The 20,021-nt window shown below is 46.3% G+C and overlaps 1 protein-coding gene across 9 annotated transcripts in view; it reads left to right on the forward strand.

Annotated features, from left to right (window-relative positions):
* OSBPL10 (oxysterol binding protein like 10) overlaps positions 1-20,021 on the forward strand; it is a 375,388-nt gene that overhangs the window by 85,484 nt on the left and 269,883 nt on the right. For 3 of the 9 annotated variants that reach the window (XM_060307431.1, XM_060307432.1, XM_030830040.2), the window contains one exon: positions 3,620-3,827. The exons of 1 other annotated variant lie outside the window; for it this stretch is intronic. In XM_060307431.1, coding sequence (XP_060163414.1) covers positions 3,620-3,827 — 208 coding nt within the window. 5 more of the 9 variants (XM_060307437.1, XM_060307435.1, XM_060307434.1 and 2 more) reach the window with 5 other exon arrangements.

Raw genomic sequence — 20,021 nt, forward strand, 5'->3', positions numbered from 1 at the left:
TTCTTTTTTAGGTCCTTTTCCATTATACAGGGGATGTTGCTTAACTATTTTTTTGAAATATAAATTTTTTTTTTTAGTAAATTTATTTATTTTTGGCTGCGTTGGGTCTTCGTTGCTGCGCGGGCTTTCTCTAGTTGCAGCGAGAGGGGGCTCCTCTTTGTTGCGGTGCACGGGCTTCTCACTGTGGTGGCTTCGCTTCGTTGCAGAGCACAGGCTCTAGGCACGCGGGCTCAGTAGTTGTGGCTCACGGGCTCTAGAGCGCAGGCTCAGTAGTTGCGGCGCACGGGCTTAGTTGCTCCACGGCATGTGGGATCTTCCCAGACCAGGGCTCGAACCTGTGTCCCCTGCATTGGCAGGAGGATTCTTAACCACTGCGCCATCAGGGAAGCCCTAAAATAAATTCCTATTTCTCCTTGTAGAACAAGAATAAAATTTTTTACATCTTGCCCTATTTTTGCTGAACATTTCTTTGATTCAGTTTTTCTCCACCTGTAAAATAGGAACAGGAACAGTACACAGCTCATGTGGTTGTTGTAAAGATTAAACGAGTTACTATGTATAAAACACTTGGCACAGTGCCTGGCACATAGTAAGTGCTCAATAAATATTAGCTATGATTGTTATTATTTGGGATGGAGAACACATTAGATCAGTTGTTTCTAACACAAATGTGACCAAGTTGAAACAGAGGGTGATCTGCTTGTGACAAACTTCTCTCCACTTGTGGCTTCATGTATGGCATCTGGCCAACCATGTCAGTGACTAATTACTTTTTCTAAAATTTATTTTGGGACTTCCCTGGTGGCGCAGTGGTTAAGAATCTGCGTGCCAATGCAGGGGACGGGTGTTCGAGCCCTGGTCTGGGAAGATCCCAGATGCCGCAGGGCAATTAAGCCCGTGCACCACAACTACTGAGCCTGTGCTCTAGAGCCCGCGAGCCACAACTACTGAGGCTGCGTGCCACAACTACTGAAGCCCACGTGCCTAGAGCCTGTGCTCTGCAACAAGGGAAGCCACTGCAATGAGAAGCCTGCACACTGCAACAAAGAGTAGCCCCCACTCGCCGCAACTAGAGAAAGCCTGCGCGCAGCAAAGACCCAATGCAGCCAAAAATGTAAATAAATAAATAAAAATAAATAAAATGCTGTGAATTCAGAACACAAAGATAAAAAAAATTATTTTATTGAAGTATAGTTGATTTACAATGTTGTGTTAATTTCTAGTACTATTTACTCTTGCTGGTCCATGAACATCCTCTTAAGACTTTATGTGCCGTTGACAAGAATGACAGTCCCAGCTAGAAGAGGGGGTTCCGGAAACAGTTACTGGAAACTCCAGACCAGCTCTCTGGGTCCATGTGGAGAAACTGTGGTAGTCAGCTCCCTACTCGGGGTGACTGTTTCTGCCCATTATTTGAAGAGGTGTGGTGTGTTTGTCCTTTTGTTCCAATTATGTATGGCTTCCACTCACAAAGTCTTCACATGGTCCAAGATGGCTGTTAGATTTTCAGTCATTCTACTTACACTTGTATCTTTCTTAATGATTTATACAATCTGGGTAAGTTAAGGAAATAAGTCCTTGTTTTGGGCATGTATGTTTTGCAAATATTTTTGCCAATTTATTATTTCTTTTGTTCTCAAATTGTTTTTCCAACATGAAGAGAATTCTGCAGATATCTTTTCTTCACTTGCTATTCTACAGTGGGTCAAGGGAAGCTTTCTAGAAAAAGTGACTTTAAATTTAAAACTCCAGTGATCCAGCAATCCCACTCCTGGGCATATTTCTGGAGAAAACTCTAATTCGAAAAGATACATGCACCCCAATGTTCACAGCAGCACTATTTACAATAGCCAAGACATGGAAGCAACCTAGATGTCCATTAACAGATGAATGGATGAAGATGTGGTACAGATATACCATGGAATATTACTCAGCCATAAAAAGAATAAAATAATGCCATTTGCAGCAACATTGATGAACCTAGGGATTATTATTACTAAGTGAGGTAAGTCAGACAGAGAAAGACAAACATCATATGATATCACTTATATGTGGAATCTAAAATATGATACAAATGAACCTATTTATGAAACAGAAACAGACTCACAGACATAAAAAACTTATGGCTACCAAAGGGGAAAGGGGGTGGGGGAGGGATAAATTAGGAGTTTGGGATTAGCAGATACAAACTACTATATACAAAATAGATAAACAACAAGGTCTTATTGTATAGCACAGGGAACTATATTCAATATCCTGTAATAAACCATAATGGAAAAGAAAAAGTATATATATATATAACTGAATCACTTTGCTGTACACCTGAAACTAACACAACATTGTAAATTGACTATACTTCAATTAAAAAAACAAACAAAAACAACAACAAAAAAACCCAATTCCATGGGTGAGAAGCACTAGCCTGGTGAAGAGGCGGGGAAGAGTGGGGACATGTGTGCTCCTCTCTCTGTCATGGTCTTGCCTCTTCTTGCAGCACATCTGCTCCATGCACCTCTTGCTACTGACTTACCTCTTTGGCCATTTCTGATCCCACACAGCTGGCTTGCTCTCGCTCCACCTTGGTTTCTATGGTCTGAATATTTGTCAACCACAGTTTCTGAGAAACTCCCTCAATCATGTTCTACATAAGTGTATTTGACATAAATTACTACCATGACTGGGATGCAGGAAAATTAGAGTTATGATATCTCATTTGTTTTTTTTTTGTGACTTGATCAAATTACTCACTTTCCCTATAAAATTCCTACACTGTCTGCAAGAGTAATTAAAGCATTATATGAAGTAATACAAGGCCACAATGCATTGGAAAAAAATTTTTTTTCTTCTTTTTGGCAGAGGGTTTTGAATCCTTTATCAATATCCACCCAATTCCTATGTTGAAATCCTAATGCCCAATGTGATGGTATTAGGAGGTGGGGCCTTTGAGAGGTGCTTAGTTCATGAGGGTGGGGTTAGTTCTCTTATAAAAGAGACCCCACAGAGCTCCCAAGACCCTTCTGCCACATGAGGACACAGTGAAAAGTCTGAGGCTTGGAAGAGGGTTCTCACCAGAACCTGAACATGCCAGCACCATGATCTTGGACTTGCAGCCTCCAGATCTGTGAGAGAGAAATTTTTGTTGCTTACAGGCTCCCAGTCTGTGGTATTCTGTTACAGCAGGCTGAACAGACTAGCACTCTGACCTTGACTAGTCCTTTCAGTGTAGCCCCTCCCCCCTTCAACTAGACTATCTCAAGGGTCTCAGTTTTTTAGTCCAAGGTGAGAAGTCACAGGTGGGCTGGGTAGGTGGTAGAGGTTCGATAATATGAAATAAGATGATGGCACCTCCCACTTTTAGCCGGACCCGCAGGTGGCAGGCCCCCACGAGGGGTGCTGTGTGGGCATATAACGACTGACGATTATTGTTCAGTATGCGCCCACCTCCCAGTCCTCATGCCAATGAAGGGCTTCAAGATCGCTCATACACTGACCAGCTGGCTCAAGGAAAGTTATGCTGTGGGACAAAATGGTTCCTAAAATCTCAGCGGCAAAGATTTTGTGCATGTGGTATGGCCAAGGCTAACTGGCTTCAGCTCTGTCACACGTCTTCTCACTCCAGGACCCAAGCTGAAGGACAGCCCTGATCTGAGACATGCTGCTCACCTGGCAGAAGGAAGAGAAAGATGGTGGAACCGTGAGATGAATCTTAGACTTACGTTTGGACATAGCATCTATCATATCTGTTCACAGTCCACTGGCCAAAAGAAATCCATGGCCGAGCCTGAGGGTCATGTGGAGGGAGAACAGTCCTCCCAGGGGAAGAGGCGGTAAGTATTTTGAACAAATAAACATTCTCACATAGTTCATCCCAGCCAGTAGTATCATCAGTCCCATTTTGCAGGTGAGAAAACTAAGTCTATAAGAGGTATCAAGGTCATAGATTAGAACTCAGCTCCGTCTGGCTTCGAAGTTGGTCTTTTCTACCATGCAGTCTCTTGAGAATTTTTCTCTTTTTACACTGTGTGGGTACTTGGGATTGTAATTTATTCAGGGCACAACCAACTCTCATCAGCTCCAGAAGCTTCTCCATGAAAATTTCTAGAGCTAACCCACCTCTGAAAGCTTCCTGGAAGGATATGGAGCTAGAAAGGAGTCGGGCTGGGGGAACTGTCCCCATGAAAGCCGACTCTATTTCATTTAGTAATTTTTTAACTGTTGAATTATTTATCTGCTTTATGGGTTTGTAGATGGGGATCATCTATCAGTATTTGTTTTTGTTTTCTTGTGTGTGTGTTGGGGAGAGTGTGAGGTCCTCAAAGCTATTTTCCAGGTAATTTTGGAAACTTCCAGATTGCATTGGATATTTATATGCACAAAAATGATGAGTGCAGTGGAGAAAGTGTAACCCATCTACTTCTGCGGAAGAGCAAAAACAACTTTAGATTTAGAAACCCAGCTGCAGCTCCGTGTACCTTGGGGCGGGGGTGGTGGTGGTGGTGGTGGAGGTGGGGGGGGGAGCAGAAGTTACAGCCAATAGAATACTTCGCTCTGTTTGTAAGTATCTGTGATTTCTCCTGCCTTAAGTGCAGTCTTACCCATTTCGGAGCCTCTGGTTCCCAGGTGCTTCTTGCTGTCTGATAACACCAGGTAGGGTTGGATTTGACAGGTTTACGTGTGTCCATCAGGGTGGGGATTAGGGTGAAGGCAGTGCGGCGCCTAGGACGCTCAATTTAAGGAGGCACTCGCAGGAACCCGAGTTCTCTTGCCTCTGGTCCCGGCCCTGGTGTCCACTGTGTCATAACTCCGCTGGCTGAAAATGCCCCGGGAGCGCTCTCTGCCCTCCCCTCCCAGACGCACAGGAGAGCCCGGAGAACCTCCCTGCCCTGTTTCTTGGCTCGGCCAGTGAGGTCGATGTCCAGGTGACCGTGTACGTGTGTCCGGGCCAGGCTCAGTGCGGAAGACGGAGAAGAGTGTGCGCGTGAGCCGGCGTTAGGCCGGGCGGGTCCATATCCGGGTGGACCCGGTGGGTGGGACCGCCCCTCCCTCCAGGTCCCGAGGTGGGTGGGGGTTGGGGAGTGACGCGCGGAGATTCCCTTTCGCACCTTCCCATCCGAGAGGGGGCGGCAGGGTGTGGATTCCGGGCGTGCCCACCCTGCGCATTGGCGCTGGGAGCGCCCCGAGCCCTGGGCCTGAGCGGCCGCAGGGACTGGAAAGCAAAGGAGGAGGAACCGGAGGAGGGCTTGCCGAACCGGCCACCCGCTCCGAACTTGCCGGGGAAACTAGTGCGGAGGGAGGGGCCGGGGCCCGGGCCGCGGCCGGAGGAGGGGCGGCCGCAGCTGCATCCAGCCCCGTTGGCTTCCTTCCCAGCTCTTCTTTGCCTCCTCCTCCTCTTCCTCCTGTATGAGTCAGGCGTTTCCCGGGGATTTGGAGCAGCCACGCGCGGCCCGGGTGCCCGGAGCTGTAGCCGCCGCCGCGCCAGGAGCTCCAGCGCCGGGGTCGCCACCGCTGCGGGCACCCGCGTCCCAGGCGCGCGCGAACCATGGAGAGGGCGGCCCAGGGCGCAGACGGCGGCGGGGGCAGCAACAGCAGCAGCCGCAGCAGCAGCCGCGCCACCTCGGCGGGCTCCTCGCCCTCCTGCTCCCTAGCGGGCCGGGGGGTCTCCGGTCGGTCGGCGGCCGCCGGGCTCGGCGGCGGGGGCAGCCGCAGTAGCCCGGGCTCGGTGGCCGCTAGCCCGTGCGGGGGAAGCGGCCGGCGGAGGGAGCCGGCGCTCGAGGGCGTGCTCAGCAAATACACCAACCTCCTCCAGGGCTGGCAGAACAGGTAACGCGCCGGCCGCCCGCCCCTCCCTGCGCGCCGCTTGTTGTGAGTGTGAGTGTGTGCGCGCGCGATCGGGCCGCCGGCGAGCCGGGGCCGCCTCGGCACCCGGGCCCTTCCCAGGTCCCCGCTCCCCTCAGCGCGCCGCCACCCCACCCTGGGACCGCATCGCAGTGGCGGGGAGGGAGGGAGAGCCCTGGCTCCTGCTGGGACTGGAGCGGCGGGCGGGCGAGCGCGCTGGTCCCCGGGCCCTGACTGCTAGCGGTTTCCCGTACTCCTGGAGAATGGCTGAGGACGGGAGGCAGAGGGGGCGTGCTTGACGCCTGGCTGAAAGAGCTAGTACATCTGGTCCCATCACAGCAGTTCTCCCCATATCATAGTTCATTTAAAACTTTGTCGTTTAAAGACACCACCACCACCAGAAACCAGCCACTTATCCTCGGCGGCTTCCGGCGCGCATGCTAGCCCCCTGCCCAGTTGGTGGCCGGGAACCTCCAATCTCTGCGACGGAAGTTTAGGGTTTTTTTTGTTTTTTGTTTTCCTTTGACACTCTCTCCCCTTTCGAAATGGCAGGTCGCTATTTAAATTATTATTATTTTCCCCCTTTAGGTGTTTTTTGAAGTTCCCTGCTCACTCTACCCTCACAGTTGGGAAGCCTAGTTATGGACACGTGGAAGGATGGGTGTCAAGGGAAGGGGTCGCGGTGCTGTGTGGACTGAGTAGTGAGAATAGTGAGGAACACTTGAAAGGAGCAGATGGGGTACTGCAGCTGACATTTTTAAACTTTGTTTTTCAAAAGCAAGTCAAAGGAAAATACAAATAACCATGCAAGGAGAATGGGGCTTTTTGGAGACGTTGTTGATGAGATCTTGTGTCTGGTCCTTAATAGCCCTTGGATATTAGGACTTGGGGTTCTTAAGGATGCTTGTGAGATTTGAATCACACCCTGGGAACTCTTGCTTCTCTCCGCCGGTTAGTAGAGTACTTGGTCCTCTCTCCCTTTGTAAGTTTCAGATTGTTTACGGCTGAAACAGCAGGCAGTTATTTACATGAAACTCAACTAAGAGGAAGATGGAGGGTTCCATCCTACTATGGAACCTGAGTTGATATTATAGACAGAGAACTTTCACGGGGGTTTCCTTGGAGATCTGCTACTGTGTTAGTGGAAGTTGCACCTTAACTTTTGAATCCTTTTATTTCTTAAAATAGCCCCAGTGTCTGCTCTTGGCTCTCCCTTTTCCCCTCCAGTTCTTGGAGAGCTGAAAGGATGGGTCGAGTGCTGAGAGGAGACAGATGAGAGGGCTGAATCTGATTTCAGTTCCTGGTAATTGCGTTGTTAATGGCACCTCGCCATGCCTTGCTGGTGATAGCATTTGGTTTGTGTGTTGGACAGTCACCTTTAATGCTTTTTCTCCCAAGTAGCTTATGAGGCCAACAGAGCTTTTACCCTGGATTACTGTTATTTCACTTGGGGATGGCATTTTACCTGCAATGTATATTAAAGGATTTGTTCTTTGGAGTGGATTTAGGGGGAATTGGAGTAACTCATGCTTTTGTGTATCTAAATCTACTGGAGTATTTAGGTTGAAGGCCAGATTGAGAAGAGGCAAAATTTATAATAATGATAATAATAACAACAACAACAACAACAACACGTACTTGATTGCAGGCTACACAGGTGAAATGTATTGTGTGTGCTGCTGAGGTCTCCTCTTTATTGAGTTTGTTTACTGTGGTTTGTAGCTGCTTGCCAATGTTTGTTCTCATCATAGTAGATGCACCGGTTTTGAAGTCTACCACTGACTCCAAAAGCATTGTCTCTTTCTAATGGTTAATGTCTCAGTGTCAGGTTTTGTTGCCCACATCTGTGGCCAAGGGTCCATTTAGTGATCCGGAGAAAATCTGTGATGGCTGTGACTGCATACTTTCTTCTCAAGGGGTCTTATAAAGGAAGATCTGGATCAGTGAAAAGGAAGAGGGAGGAGGACAAAGACAGAAACTTTGAGAATATATTCATTTGTCCATTTAATTATTCAGAGGCACCATTCCAGCTACTCCGGAGCTACTCCAGTGTTTAAAACACATGGGCATCTTCTCATCAAGTAGTGGAGGGGTCGCAGGATTCAGAATTGGAAGGAGCCCACCCTTCCCCAGTCCAGGGAATTGCCTTGGTGCAAGTAGGTGGGCTGGGTCAAGCTCCCTGCATTTGGGGGCCTCATGGTGTGTTCCTTTGCAGTTCTTTTCAAATTGCCTGCAGTTAATGAGAAATCTCCAGCCTCGAAGTCCTTGGTGAGTGCTCCTAGGCTGCCACGCTGTTGATAACATCCTCCACCGGCTCCTAGGGCTTCACACCAGTCACCCCCTAGTCACCACTTTACTCTGGTGTCTGCTTGCACGCCCTCAAGTTGCTGTAAAGCTTATATTTTACCATTCAGTGTCATATTCTGCCTTATTTGTAGCACTCTCATTCTCATCCCCATGCCCTGAGGAAGGTGGTGTGGCCAGAACACAAAATAAATGACATAAACAGAGGTGACAGGAGGGAAAACTACACAGGTGGGACACGCCCAGGAGAGCATGTCCAGGACACTTGGCTCTCTCATTGGCTGAGAAAGTGTGAGGTAATCAGAGCTGGGGCAAGTGGGGAGGGGAGGGGAGGGAATACCCATTAAGGAGTTTCTATAATCCATTATTATAGTTCTTTAAAGAAAATATCTCAGACATTACAGCATGGTAGAGATTTGTAAGATGGAATTAAAGAGTAAATGCCTCTAAACAAATGAATACGATTTCAGAAAGAGGTAGGTGTGGTCCAGTGGTTAGGACTCTGTGATTCCAGTGCGGGGGGCCTGAGTTCAATCCCAGTTTGGGGAACTAGGATCCCACAAGCTGCACGGCCAAAAAAAAAAAAAATGGAACCAGCTTCTGATTCTTTTTCAGGTGATTGGTGGAGTTGTGAGAACTCAGTAAAACACTGAAAAGCAAATCTTGAATAGGATAAGGAAGATGAGTGTTGGCAAAAGAAAACCTCAGGCCACCAATGGACATTTATTTGGAAAGTTAGAGCAGTGTCCTGACATCAGCATTTAGCACACCGGTTACCTTGGGCCAGTTCCCTAATTGCACTGGGCTTTCGTTTTCCCATCTGTTAAATGTCGAAGATGGTGTTACCCCTATACTTCTCATTAGTTCAGTGTGGGGATTAAATGAAGACACCGGTGTATAAGGGGCTGAGAATAGTTCAGGATCCTGAGAAGTGGGAGCTATTATTAGATCTTCAATTTGCCCCATGGTAAATGGACCCTTTCTGGTCCATAAAATTCTTGGTCTGTTTTTTGAATGCTGGGATGACTCTGGGACTCCATTAACGTAATTATCCTAGAGTTCTTTGAGAGGAGAGAGATCATTTAAAACTTGGAACTAGACATTTACATCTCTGTGGGAAGTGACTTACTCCCTCTTCCAGCCTCTAATCCCCATCTCCCTTCCTTGCTTTTCCTCCTAAACACTTAACCGCCAGCTGACATGCTCCGTATTTTACTCTTTTGTCTTTCTGCACTAGGTGTTAGCTCCCTGAGGACAGAGAATAATTTCGCCTGTCTTGTTCACTGCTATATCGCCAGTGCCTAGAACAGCGTGTGGCATATAATAAAGGTTCAGCAAGTATTATTGAATGAGTAAGCAAAGGAATGCATGACAGAGAAGAAATCAAACCAGGACTTAGTTCTGTTTTGGCCAGTGTTTGCTACTGTTATAATTCTTAGTTCTCTACCTGCTCATAGCCTTGTCCTTGAGTTAGTATGTTTATTATTTGCCCTGCTGTCTGCAACCATCAGTCTTTGTCTTCTGGGTCAGCAGACATGCCCACCCTGACTTCAGACCCACCACAACCCACCCAGGGTAGACCTTTAGGGACTAGATTTCCAGGGCTTGCTTTTGTCTTGATCTGCGTTAACATACTTTGAGAAGGTAGTGTTTAGCCTCCAGCCGTGATTTCCCAGGGTTTTGGGGCCACCTGGCCCATTTAGCAAAGCCAGTAGGGGCATATATTAACTTTAAAAATCATACTGCATTAAAATGAATGATTTTTGAGTATTCCAGTAGTTTTAGAGGTAATTGGTGGTGATACTAGGGATGAAAATCACTGCTCTGGTTTAACGTTCTTGCCTCTGTGTACTTTGGAAGGTTTTGCACATCTTGCTGTCCGGGTTGTCAGATTGTTCTGAGGCTGCACTCAAATAGTTTAGGGACACTAGATCGTTTCGTTGGCAATAATAATAAAGGGGCGGTTGCTTAGGTTACAAAACTGCATATTACATGTAATATATGTAATATGCACAATATATGTAATACATTATATATGTTATAACCTGCTGCACTCCCTGCAGGGTCCTCTCTTCCCCACATTTTAATTATTTTATTATTATTATTTTTAAATTTATTTATCTATTTGGTTGCACCAGGCCTTAGCTGTGGCAGGTGGGCTCCTTAGTTGTGGCAGGCAGGCTCCTTAGTTGTGGCAGGCGGGCTCCTTAGTTGTGGCAGGCGGGCTCCTTAGTTGTGGCAGGCAGGCTCCTTAGTTGCAGCACATGGGCTCCTTGGCTGTGGCATGAAAACTCTTAGTTGCGGCATGCATTTGGGATCTAGTTCCCTGACCAGGGATCGAACCTGGGCCCCCTGCATTGGGAGCACGGAGTCTTAACCACAGCACCACCAGGGAAGTCCCCTCCCCCACCTTTTATTTCTTTTTTTAAAAAATTATTTATTTATTTGTTTTTTAATTTCTGGTTGTGTTGGGTCTTCCTTGCTGCGTGCAGGCTTTCTCTAGTTGTGGTGAGTGGGGGCTACTCTTTGTTGCAGTGCTCAGGCTTCTCATTGTCATGGCTTCTCTTGCTGCAGAGCACGGGCTCTAGGCATGCCGGCTTCAGTAGTTGTGGCACATGGGCTCAGCAGTTTTGCGGTCTCTAGAGCGCAGGCTCAGTAGTTGTGGCGCATGGGCTTAGTTGCCCCTTGGCATGTGGGATCTTCCCGGGCCAGGGCTCAAACCCGTGTCCCTTTCATTGGCAGGCGGATTCTTAACCACTGTGCCACCAGGGGAGCTCTCCCCTGCTTTTAAAACGTACATGTATTTGAGGAGATTTACACCAAATGGTTACCACAGTTTTCTTTGGTTGGTGGGATTGTGGGTGATTTTTATTTTCTTCTCTTCTCTTTTTTCCATTATTTTTCCCCCCTAAGGTGAACTTGCATCCATTTTGAGGTTCGAAAACGTTATTGAGAAAAAGGAAAGCTGCCCACACCTTTTCACATACTCTCTGAATAACTGAGTTTTTGAGGGTAAATTTGAAGTCTAACATACATTCAGAAAAGTACACAACTCATAAGCGTACATAATTCAATGACTTTTCGTACACAGAGCACACCCAGATCAAGAAGGAGCAGCCCCCAACCCCATCCCTTGCGGTCATCCCCCAACCCCCCCGGAGGGCTCCACTATTCTGTTTTCTAGTACCGTAGATTAGTTAGGCCTTTTTTTGAATTTCATATCATACAGGATGTGATCTTCTGTATCTGGCTTCTTTCTCTTAACATTATGTTTGAGAGCCCCATCCATGTTGTGGTCTGTTTATTTCCACTACTGTTTGGTGTTCCATTGTGTGAATATACTAAATATGTTTATATCTATTGCAGATCAGATAGACATTTGAGTTCTTCCCAGTTTTCGGCCCATACGAATAGTTTTGGGAAATAATATGTATGCCTTTCTGTGGGTGGATACCTAGGAGTGGAGATATTGCAAATGTCCCCTTTATGAGATATTGCCAGAGAGTTTTGCAGAGTGGTTGTGTCTGTTAATACTCCACCAGAAATGTGTGAGTTCCAGCTGTTCCACAGATTCTTGCACACTTGACATCATCTGTTGTTTTCATTGTAGCCAGTCTGGTGGGTGTGTGGTGGTATTTCATTGTGTGGTTTTGATTTGCCTTCCCTGAAGACTAATGAAGTTTAGCATCTTTTCATGTATCTATTGGCCATTTGGATGTCATGTTTTGTAAGGTGCTGTTTAAGTCCTTTGTCTATTTATATATTGGGGTATCTGCCTTTTTCGTATTGACTTGTAAAAGTTCTTTTCTGCATACAAGTTCACTGATGGGTCTGTGTACACATGCACACAGGCAGTGCATATTAGAGAAGGCAGCTATCTTCTTTCACTCTATGGTTTGCGAGTTCATCACTTACTAGTGTCTTGGTAAACATAAAATCTTAATTTTAATGTCACATTTTCAATGTTTTCCCTTTATGTTTGGTCCTTTTTGAGTCCTGTTTAGGAAATCTTTGCCTAACCCATGGTAATGAGATGTTCTCTGATGTTTTCTTTCAAGAGAAGAAAAACCTTTTATTAATTTGAAATTAATAAATTAATTTCTTAGGAGTTTGAGTTGATACTGGGGGAATGTAGACTGCTGGCAGAAGCAATACAGCTTTTTTTTTTTTTTTTCGATGTGCGGGCCTCTCACTGCTGTGGCCTCTCCCGTTGCGGAGCACAGGCTCCGGACGCTCAGGCTCAGCGGCCATGGCTCACGGGCCCAGCTGCTCTGCGGCATGTGGGATCTTCCCGGACCGGGGCACGAACCCGTGTCCCCTGCATCGGCAGGCGGACTCTCAACCACTGCGCCACCAGGGAAGCCCAGCAATACAGCTTTAAGGCTTCCAGTCTGTATTAGTTTTCTTATGGCTGTTAAGAAAAATGACCACAAACTTGGTAGCTTTAAACAACAGGAAGTTATTTTCTCATAGTTCTGGAGGGCAGAAATCCGAAATCAGGTTCACTGGGTTGAAATCAAGGTGTTGGCAGGACCGTGCTCCCACCGGATACTCTAAGGGAAGATTGCTTCTTGCTTCTTCCAGCTTCTGGTGGCTGCCAGCGTTCCTTGGCTCGTAACCGCATCACTCCAGTTTCTGCCTGTCTTCATGTTGCCTTCTCCTCTGTGTGTGTCAAATCTCACTCTGCTTCCCTGTTAGAAGGACTCCTATGAATGCATTTAGGGCCCACCTAGATAATCCCTCCATTTCAAAATCCTGAATTTTATCAATCTTCCCTATGCCAAAAACTTTGCTGTGTAAGGTAACAGTCACAGGTTCCCGGGATTAGGATGTGGACATCTTGGTGGTGGGGGGTATTGCATCCCAACAGTCATAATTCTAAGGTGGTTCTTTAGCTCACCAGCTCCCTTCCCCATCCACCTTTCCTGCCTTCCACCAGTTGCCATGGTGACAGCCATCTCTCCCATGGAAGGGTGCAGGTTGCTGTCATGACTATAATGGGCTTGTTAGGAAGCATCGGTGGTCTCATTCATCTTTGTTTGTTAGACAGACCCCTTGGGCAAATATTAGGTAGGTAATATTGTGAGGGAAATTGTTTTCCATTTTATCATCAGAATGACTCATTAGTCCAAGGACTTCTTTTTAAAGTTATAATTAACATACAAAAACAGGTCTTAGGTGTTCTGTTTGAATTTTGATACTTGTTTATACCATGTAACCACTGCTCCAAAAGGTACAGAACATTTCCACCCCCCAGGAAGTTTCCTTGTGCTTCTTTCCAGTCCATTCCCCTTTCCCCGCAATCTGTTTCTGATTTTTATCACCATGAATTTGTTTTGTCTCTTTGGGTTTCATGTAGATAGAACCATACAGTATATCCTTTTCGGAGTCTGATTTGTTTAGTTCAGGAAGATATTCTGAGATGCGTCCACATTGCCGCCCCTGTCAGTAGTTTATACTGGGTTTCTTCCTGTTGTTGAGTCATAGTGCATTTGTGGTTATACCACAGTTTGTTTATTGATATACCTGTAGGTGGACGTTTGGGTGGTTTCTAGTTTTTGGCTATGACAAATAAAGCTGCTGTTTGTGTACAAGTCTGTGTATGGACATAAACTTTATTTCTCTTGGGTCAACACTGGGGTTGGAATTGTAGGGTCCTAAGAGAGGTGCATGTAGAAACTGTTAGAGTGGCTGGACCGTTTCTCACTGCTCACCATCAGTGTGTAAATGAGTGCATTGCTCTCCATCCCGGCCACCTTCTGTGTTGCCACCTGGGGAGATTTTGGAAGCTGGGACTGCCTCCTTCTCCTGGAATTGCCTTGCTTCTGAGGGGACAGCCTGCAGGAGCACAGGCTGGTGACGTGCTTAGACCCCCTTGCTGGTCCAGCTTTGCCTCGTTTTTGCTGCATGACCTTTACAAGTCACTTACTTCTTTGGACCCTGGTTTCCTCATCTGTGCATGAGGCCAGCCTCGTAGCGTGGCTGTGAGCTCCTGCATGCATCGCGCCTGGCACAGTGCCTAGCACGCAGTAGTTTGTTTGCTGGGAGTCTGGTATTTTAAACAGACCAGTGGGTGACTTCGTGGAACCTGGGGGTGAGTTGGTGGTCATTGTTGACCCAGCCGTAGCCAGTATGCAGGTATTTCTCAGCCCTTCCTCCCCCACTCAGGGCCGCAGGTGACAAATGGTTTGATTTGTGTAGTGGATGCTGGTCTCCATTGGCTGCCCAGCCTCTGGCCCGGCAGGGTGTGCTCCAGTGGACAGCTGTTTGAGAACCCTGGGAGGAAAGGAGAGATGAGGGCCTTTGTGTCCTAAAAGCAGGATTGAGATGATTGTGCCAGAAATATGGGAGGTGTTTTGCACATTTCCTCTGGGCGACTCCTGATGGGATTTCGGGCCTGGCCAAGACAGAATTAGAAAGAAAAGCATCCAGAATTTGGTTTTGATAACCCAGACTCCATTGGATATGGTCACAGCCCAGAAAGAAAGTGCTTTATTTGTGCCTTGTGTAATGTTATCAAGAATAATGATACAGGGCTTCCCTGGTGGCACAGTGGTTAAGAATCCACCTGCCAGTGCAGGAGACATGGGTTCGAGCCCTGCTCTGGGAAGATCCCACATGCCTCGGAGCAACTAAGCCTGTGCGCCACAACCACTGAGCCTGTGCTCTAGAACCTGCAAGCCACAACTACTGAGCCCACGTGCCACAACTACTGAAGCCCGTGCACGCCTAGAGCCCATGCTCCGAGACAAGAGAAGCCACCGCAGTGAGAAGCCTGTGCACTGTAATGAAGAGTAGCCCCCACTCGCCAACTAGAGAAAGCCCTTGCGTGGCAACGAAGACCCAATGCATCCATAAAAAAAAAATAATAATAATAATGATACAATCAGGAAATGTGGTACACAAGCCTGTTCTTTGAAGGTCGGAGAAGGCATTTGAGCCGTGAATAACTTTTTCACGTTGTGCAGTAGTTTTTAAGGGACTATTTCTGTTTCTGTGTGGTTTGGTCCCTTTCTAGAAATATTTTGATGAAAATATAACAAGTTGAAAGACGACCGACCTCAGTGTTTAGTAACTCTTTTCCAGGATGTGTTGTGTTTATCTGCAGTGCCGGTCATGTGGCTGGTGAGCCACGAGCAGATATTGGGAACCACCAAGGAAGCCATGGGGTTCAGGTTCTCATGAGTGTGCGAGGGTCTGGGGCTCTCTGTCAGCCCCTTGTTTGGGGGGAGTTAAGTGGATCAGGGAACAGGTACGTCGCTGCAGTGGTCACTCCGTCAGAACTGTGATGGGCTGTGAACAGTGCCGGGAATGCCACCACGGTGGTTTTTCTGGGCCCTTTGGTTGTTCAACTGGGAGACTTTCCAATCCCTGCATGAGTTGGCAGCATCAGCCCCCAAACACACTGCTCTCTACGTGTAATTAGGCCTGATGGATGTTCACACCCCGTGTACTTGTTGAGCACCTTTTATGTGTATACCAAACGCCGTGCAGTATTTCTGGAGAAAACTCTAGTTCAAAAAGATACATGCACCCCAGTGTTCATTACAGCACTAGACATGGAAGCAACCTAAGTGTTCATTGGCAGATAAATGGATAAAAAAGATGTGGTACATACACACACATACACACACACACACACACACACACACACACACACACAATGGAATATTACTCAGCCCTGAGAAAGAACGAAATAATGCCATTTGCAGCAACATGGATCGACATAGAGATGATCCTACTAAGTGAAGCAAGTCAGACAGAGAAAGACAAATCTATGGTATCACACGTGGAGTCTAAAAATTGATACAAATGGGCTTATTTACAAAATTGAATATACTCACAGGCATAGAAAACAAACTTATGGTTACCGAAGAGAAAAGGGGATGGGGAGGGATAAATTAGGAGTTTGAGATAAACAGATACAGACTATTGAATATTATATATAAAATAGATAAACAATGAGGTCCTGCTGTATAACACAGGGAACTATATTCAATATTCTATAATAAACCATAATAAAAAAGGATATGAAAATGAAATGTACATGTATAACTGAATCACTTTGCTGTACACCAGAAACTAATACAACATTGTAAATCAACTATACTTCAATTAAAAACAAATAAACAAATGCACTGAGAGATGTGGGGGTCAGAAGAGCACAGTGCAGACCCTGCCTTATGGAGCTGACAGCCTGAAACAGGGGTGGCCGACTTTTCCTATAAAGGGTCAGACAGTTAATATCTGGCTCTGTGGGCTCTGTGGTCTCCATGGCAACTCCTCAACTCTCCCATTGTAAACAACTGGGTGTGTCTGTGTTCCAGTAAAACTTTATCTACAGAAACAGGTGGTGGGCTGGATTTAGCCTGTGGGCTGTGGTTTGACCATCCCTGGTCTGAAATGACATGCAGACCCCTCAATCAGGGAGTCAAGGCAGCCTCATGTGGTGGCAGAGGGTATGGATTCTGCAGTCCAACAGCCTGTGCTTGCATCCTGGCTCTGCTGTTTACAACCTGTGTGGCCGTGGACCATCTAGTTTACCTCTCTGTGCCCTGGTTTCTTCATCTGTAAAATGGGGGTGTTATAGTGTCTGTGTCATAGGGTTGTTGGGATCAGCTTCAAAGCTGTGTGTAAAGGGCTTAGAACAGGGCGTGGCCCATAGAAAGCACTTATGATACGGGGTGGGGTGGGGTGTGGGGGGGGTGATGCTACCCGAGAGGAAGCACCTGGGGAGAGCCCTACCTGGTGGGGATAGAGGGGAAGTGGCAGGTGAGGGGAGACCTAGGATGTCTAGGGGGTTCATCGTGCAGCCCAGGGCTTGGGGAGAGCTTCCCTGGTAGAAGCTCTGTGAGTACAAAGGTTGGGAGGCATGGAAGGAGGGAGATAGTTTGGTATGGCTGGAATGCAGGTGGTACATGGGCTGTGGCCAGAGACTAGGCAGTAAAAGATAGACCAGGCTGGAAAAGCCTGTTTCCCGAAGGACATCACAAGCCGTGGAGACCACAGGTCGTAAAATGTCAGCACTGCCAGAGGGGAAGGGATACATTTGTGGGCCCAGGGAGCATCGGACACTTTACATTTAATCCTTAACATGGGATGAGAGGTGTTGCAGGTTTATTCAGTCTCCCCTTCTTCTATAGTCATAGAACCCCAGTTTTAATCTGGATGTGTGCTTTGACCTAGATAAAACTATATTTGCACCCCTCATTCCCCCCTCGCAGCTAGGGATGGCCATGCGATTGTATTCTGGTTACAAGCAGAGTGGTCACATAGTAGTTTCCTGGAACCTTCTTTGTACCTTTCCCCTTTTTTCCTTATTGGAATATAGACATGTGGCCGAAACTGGAATACAGACGTGATGGCTGGAATTCCAGCAGTCGTCTTTTTTTTTTAAATAGATTCCTGGAGTCATGGCAGGTCCTCCATTTTTTAAAATATTCATTTTATTTATTTGGTTGCGCTGGGTCTTAGTTGTGGCAGGCGCACTCCTTAGTTGCAGCATGTGGGCTTCTCAGTTGCGGTTCGCCGGCTCCTTTAGTTGTGGCATGTGTGGTCCTTTGTTGTGGCAGGCGGGCTCGTTAGTCGCAGCATGTATGTGGGATCTAGTTCCCTGACCAGGGATTGAACCCTGGCCCCCTGCATTGGGAGCACGGAGTCTTACCCACTGGACCACCCAGGGAAGTCCCCCAGCAGTCGTCTTGAGTCTTTAGGTGACTGGGATGAAGGCTATCAGGGCAGAAGATGCCTCTGATGACTTTGTTGATCCGAGCCACCTCACAAATCCTGGGGTGCCATCTTCTGGACTTTTCTGTGATTGGGGGAATAAGCTTTTTTTTAAAGTCACTATTCGCAGCCAAATCTAACCCTAACTGATGCAGGTGGAATCTCTGTTTTACAGATGAAGAAACTGAGACATAGAGTGACCTAAGTTGCCCAGTTAGTCAGGTATGGAGCCAGGATCTGTCTGACTCTGGAGCATGTTTTCTTTCCATTACCCGGGAAGGAACTTGGAGATCTTCTACCCCCTCATTTTATAGATAAGATCACTGAGGGCTTTGCCTCAGGGTAAACCAGCAGTTCATTCCACTGCAAGGTAATCACTGCTCTGTTTTATCCCTCAGTCACTCTCTCTTCAGCCCTGGCCTTCCCCAAGAAGGGCCCCTGTGTTGTAATTAGTGATTCTGTAGCCTTCCCCTGGGCAGAATTTCCTTCTGTGAGTAGTTGATGTTTGGTGGGTTTTCCCTGGTCAGAAACAGGCACTGTTTTGGGGCTGTATGTTTAGAGCTTTCACAGCCTTGCCTCTTGCCTCCTGTAGTTCTTAGTCATATCTTTTCTTACTGTACTGTCCTGTCTTCACTCGGGCTCCAAGGGCTGGCTAAGGGACCCTGTGACTGTTTGGAAGCACTGACAGATGAATCTTGATTGACATGGAGAACTCCCAGGTCATGAAGCTCAGAGTGTGGACTTTGGCTAAAATGTTTTGAATCCATTTTGCTGTTGGGATTCTCGTGTAGCTGAGTTCCACCCTATTACTAATACCTTAAAAATGGGCCTCCCGACCCCTTTAGCTAACCGCTCAGCACAGAGCTTTTCTGTGTGCCTGTTCCAGCTGACTCATTTCGTGTATTGGTCCCAAAACGTGGAACAGGACAAAAAGCAATTTGTGTTGCTAGTGCTGTTGAGAGAGCATTGTTGCATACTTATTATATATGTGGCATTTCATATTTTGTCACTTTCTGTACTAGCAACAATCTTTGCGGTCATTTTTATTCGCCTGGCTAACGTATGCCTTTTTCTTTTTGTGAGGTCTCCATTTGATACCTTGCCCCGAAGTGCATTGTAACACTATTGTAGTCACTTAGTTAATCTGGAGTTTCCTGTAACTGAAATTTTTTTTGTTGAACGTCAGTTTTCGTGATCCCTTTGGGATCAGCTGAAATTCAGGAAAAGAGTATTAAAAGCCAAAACTCTCTATATTTTTCCTCACATTGAATAACAAGATAGGATTGACATAAAGATACTTTAGAAAATCTTTGTGTCAAAGAAACAGGACTAAACTTGTGAAATCAAGTTTAAGTCTGGGCGAAGTCATTTTTTGAACAAAAGCAAAGCATAACCTAACTTGGAAGAGACTAAATCACAGTTATCCGCGTCATGGAATTGTCTGAATTTCTGTTTATCTAAAGGCTTGCTTCCTTTTCCTTTCCAGCATTGTAGCAGTTATTGGTATTTTTAGTGTTTTTTGTTTTGTTTCCGTCTTTATTTTTGCTTTCTTAGTTTGAAACTGTAAGTTCCCTTTTAACACTTCAAAATGTACATTTTGTAACAACCAAATATAACTTGTGATCTGATTTTTTCCTGTAAATGACATTGACAGTGTGCAGTCTATAACTAACAGTACTGTATCCACGTTAATTATTTGATTTTAATATTTGTACACTGAAGTATATGGGGATAAAGGGGCATTATTTTGGCAACTTACTCTCATGTGGTTCAGGAAAAATGTGTGTGCGTATATAGAGAGAACGAGAGAAAATGATAAAGCAACTGTGGTGAAATGTTACTAGATCTTTAGTAATAAATAGTTCTTTGTATCTTTGTAACTTCTCTGTAAATTTGGAACTTTGTTAACAAGTTAGCAAAAATTGGTTTGGCTTATTTTTTAAAAAGGCTGTGGGGCATGCAGTATATACTTCCTGGCCCAATGTAGTATGTATCTAATAAAAATTACCCAGTTTGCCTTAACCTCTAATCTTCTCAAGTGGCCACTGAGGCAGCCATCCTGCCTACGTCATCCACTCTGGTTTGGAAGATACCCCAGGTGTGGTAAAATGATTCTAACAATTCCGGACGTTAGCTATAGTGAAGCTGGTGGGAAT

The sequence above is a fragment of the Globicephala melas genome, chromosome 11 (genome assembly GCF_963455315.2).
Source record: "Globicephala melas chromosome 11, mGloMel1.2, whole genome shotgun sequence".
NCBI classification, from domain to species: Eukaryota; Metazoa; Chordata; class Mammalia; order Artiodactyla; family Delphinidae; genus Globicephala; species Globicephala melas.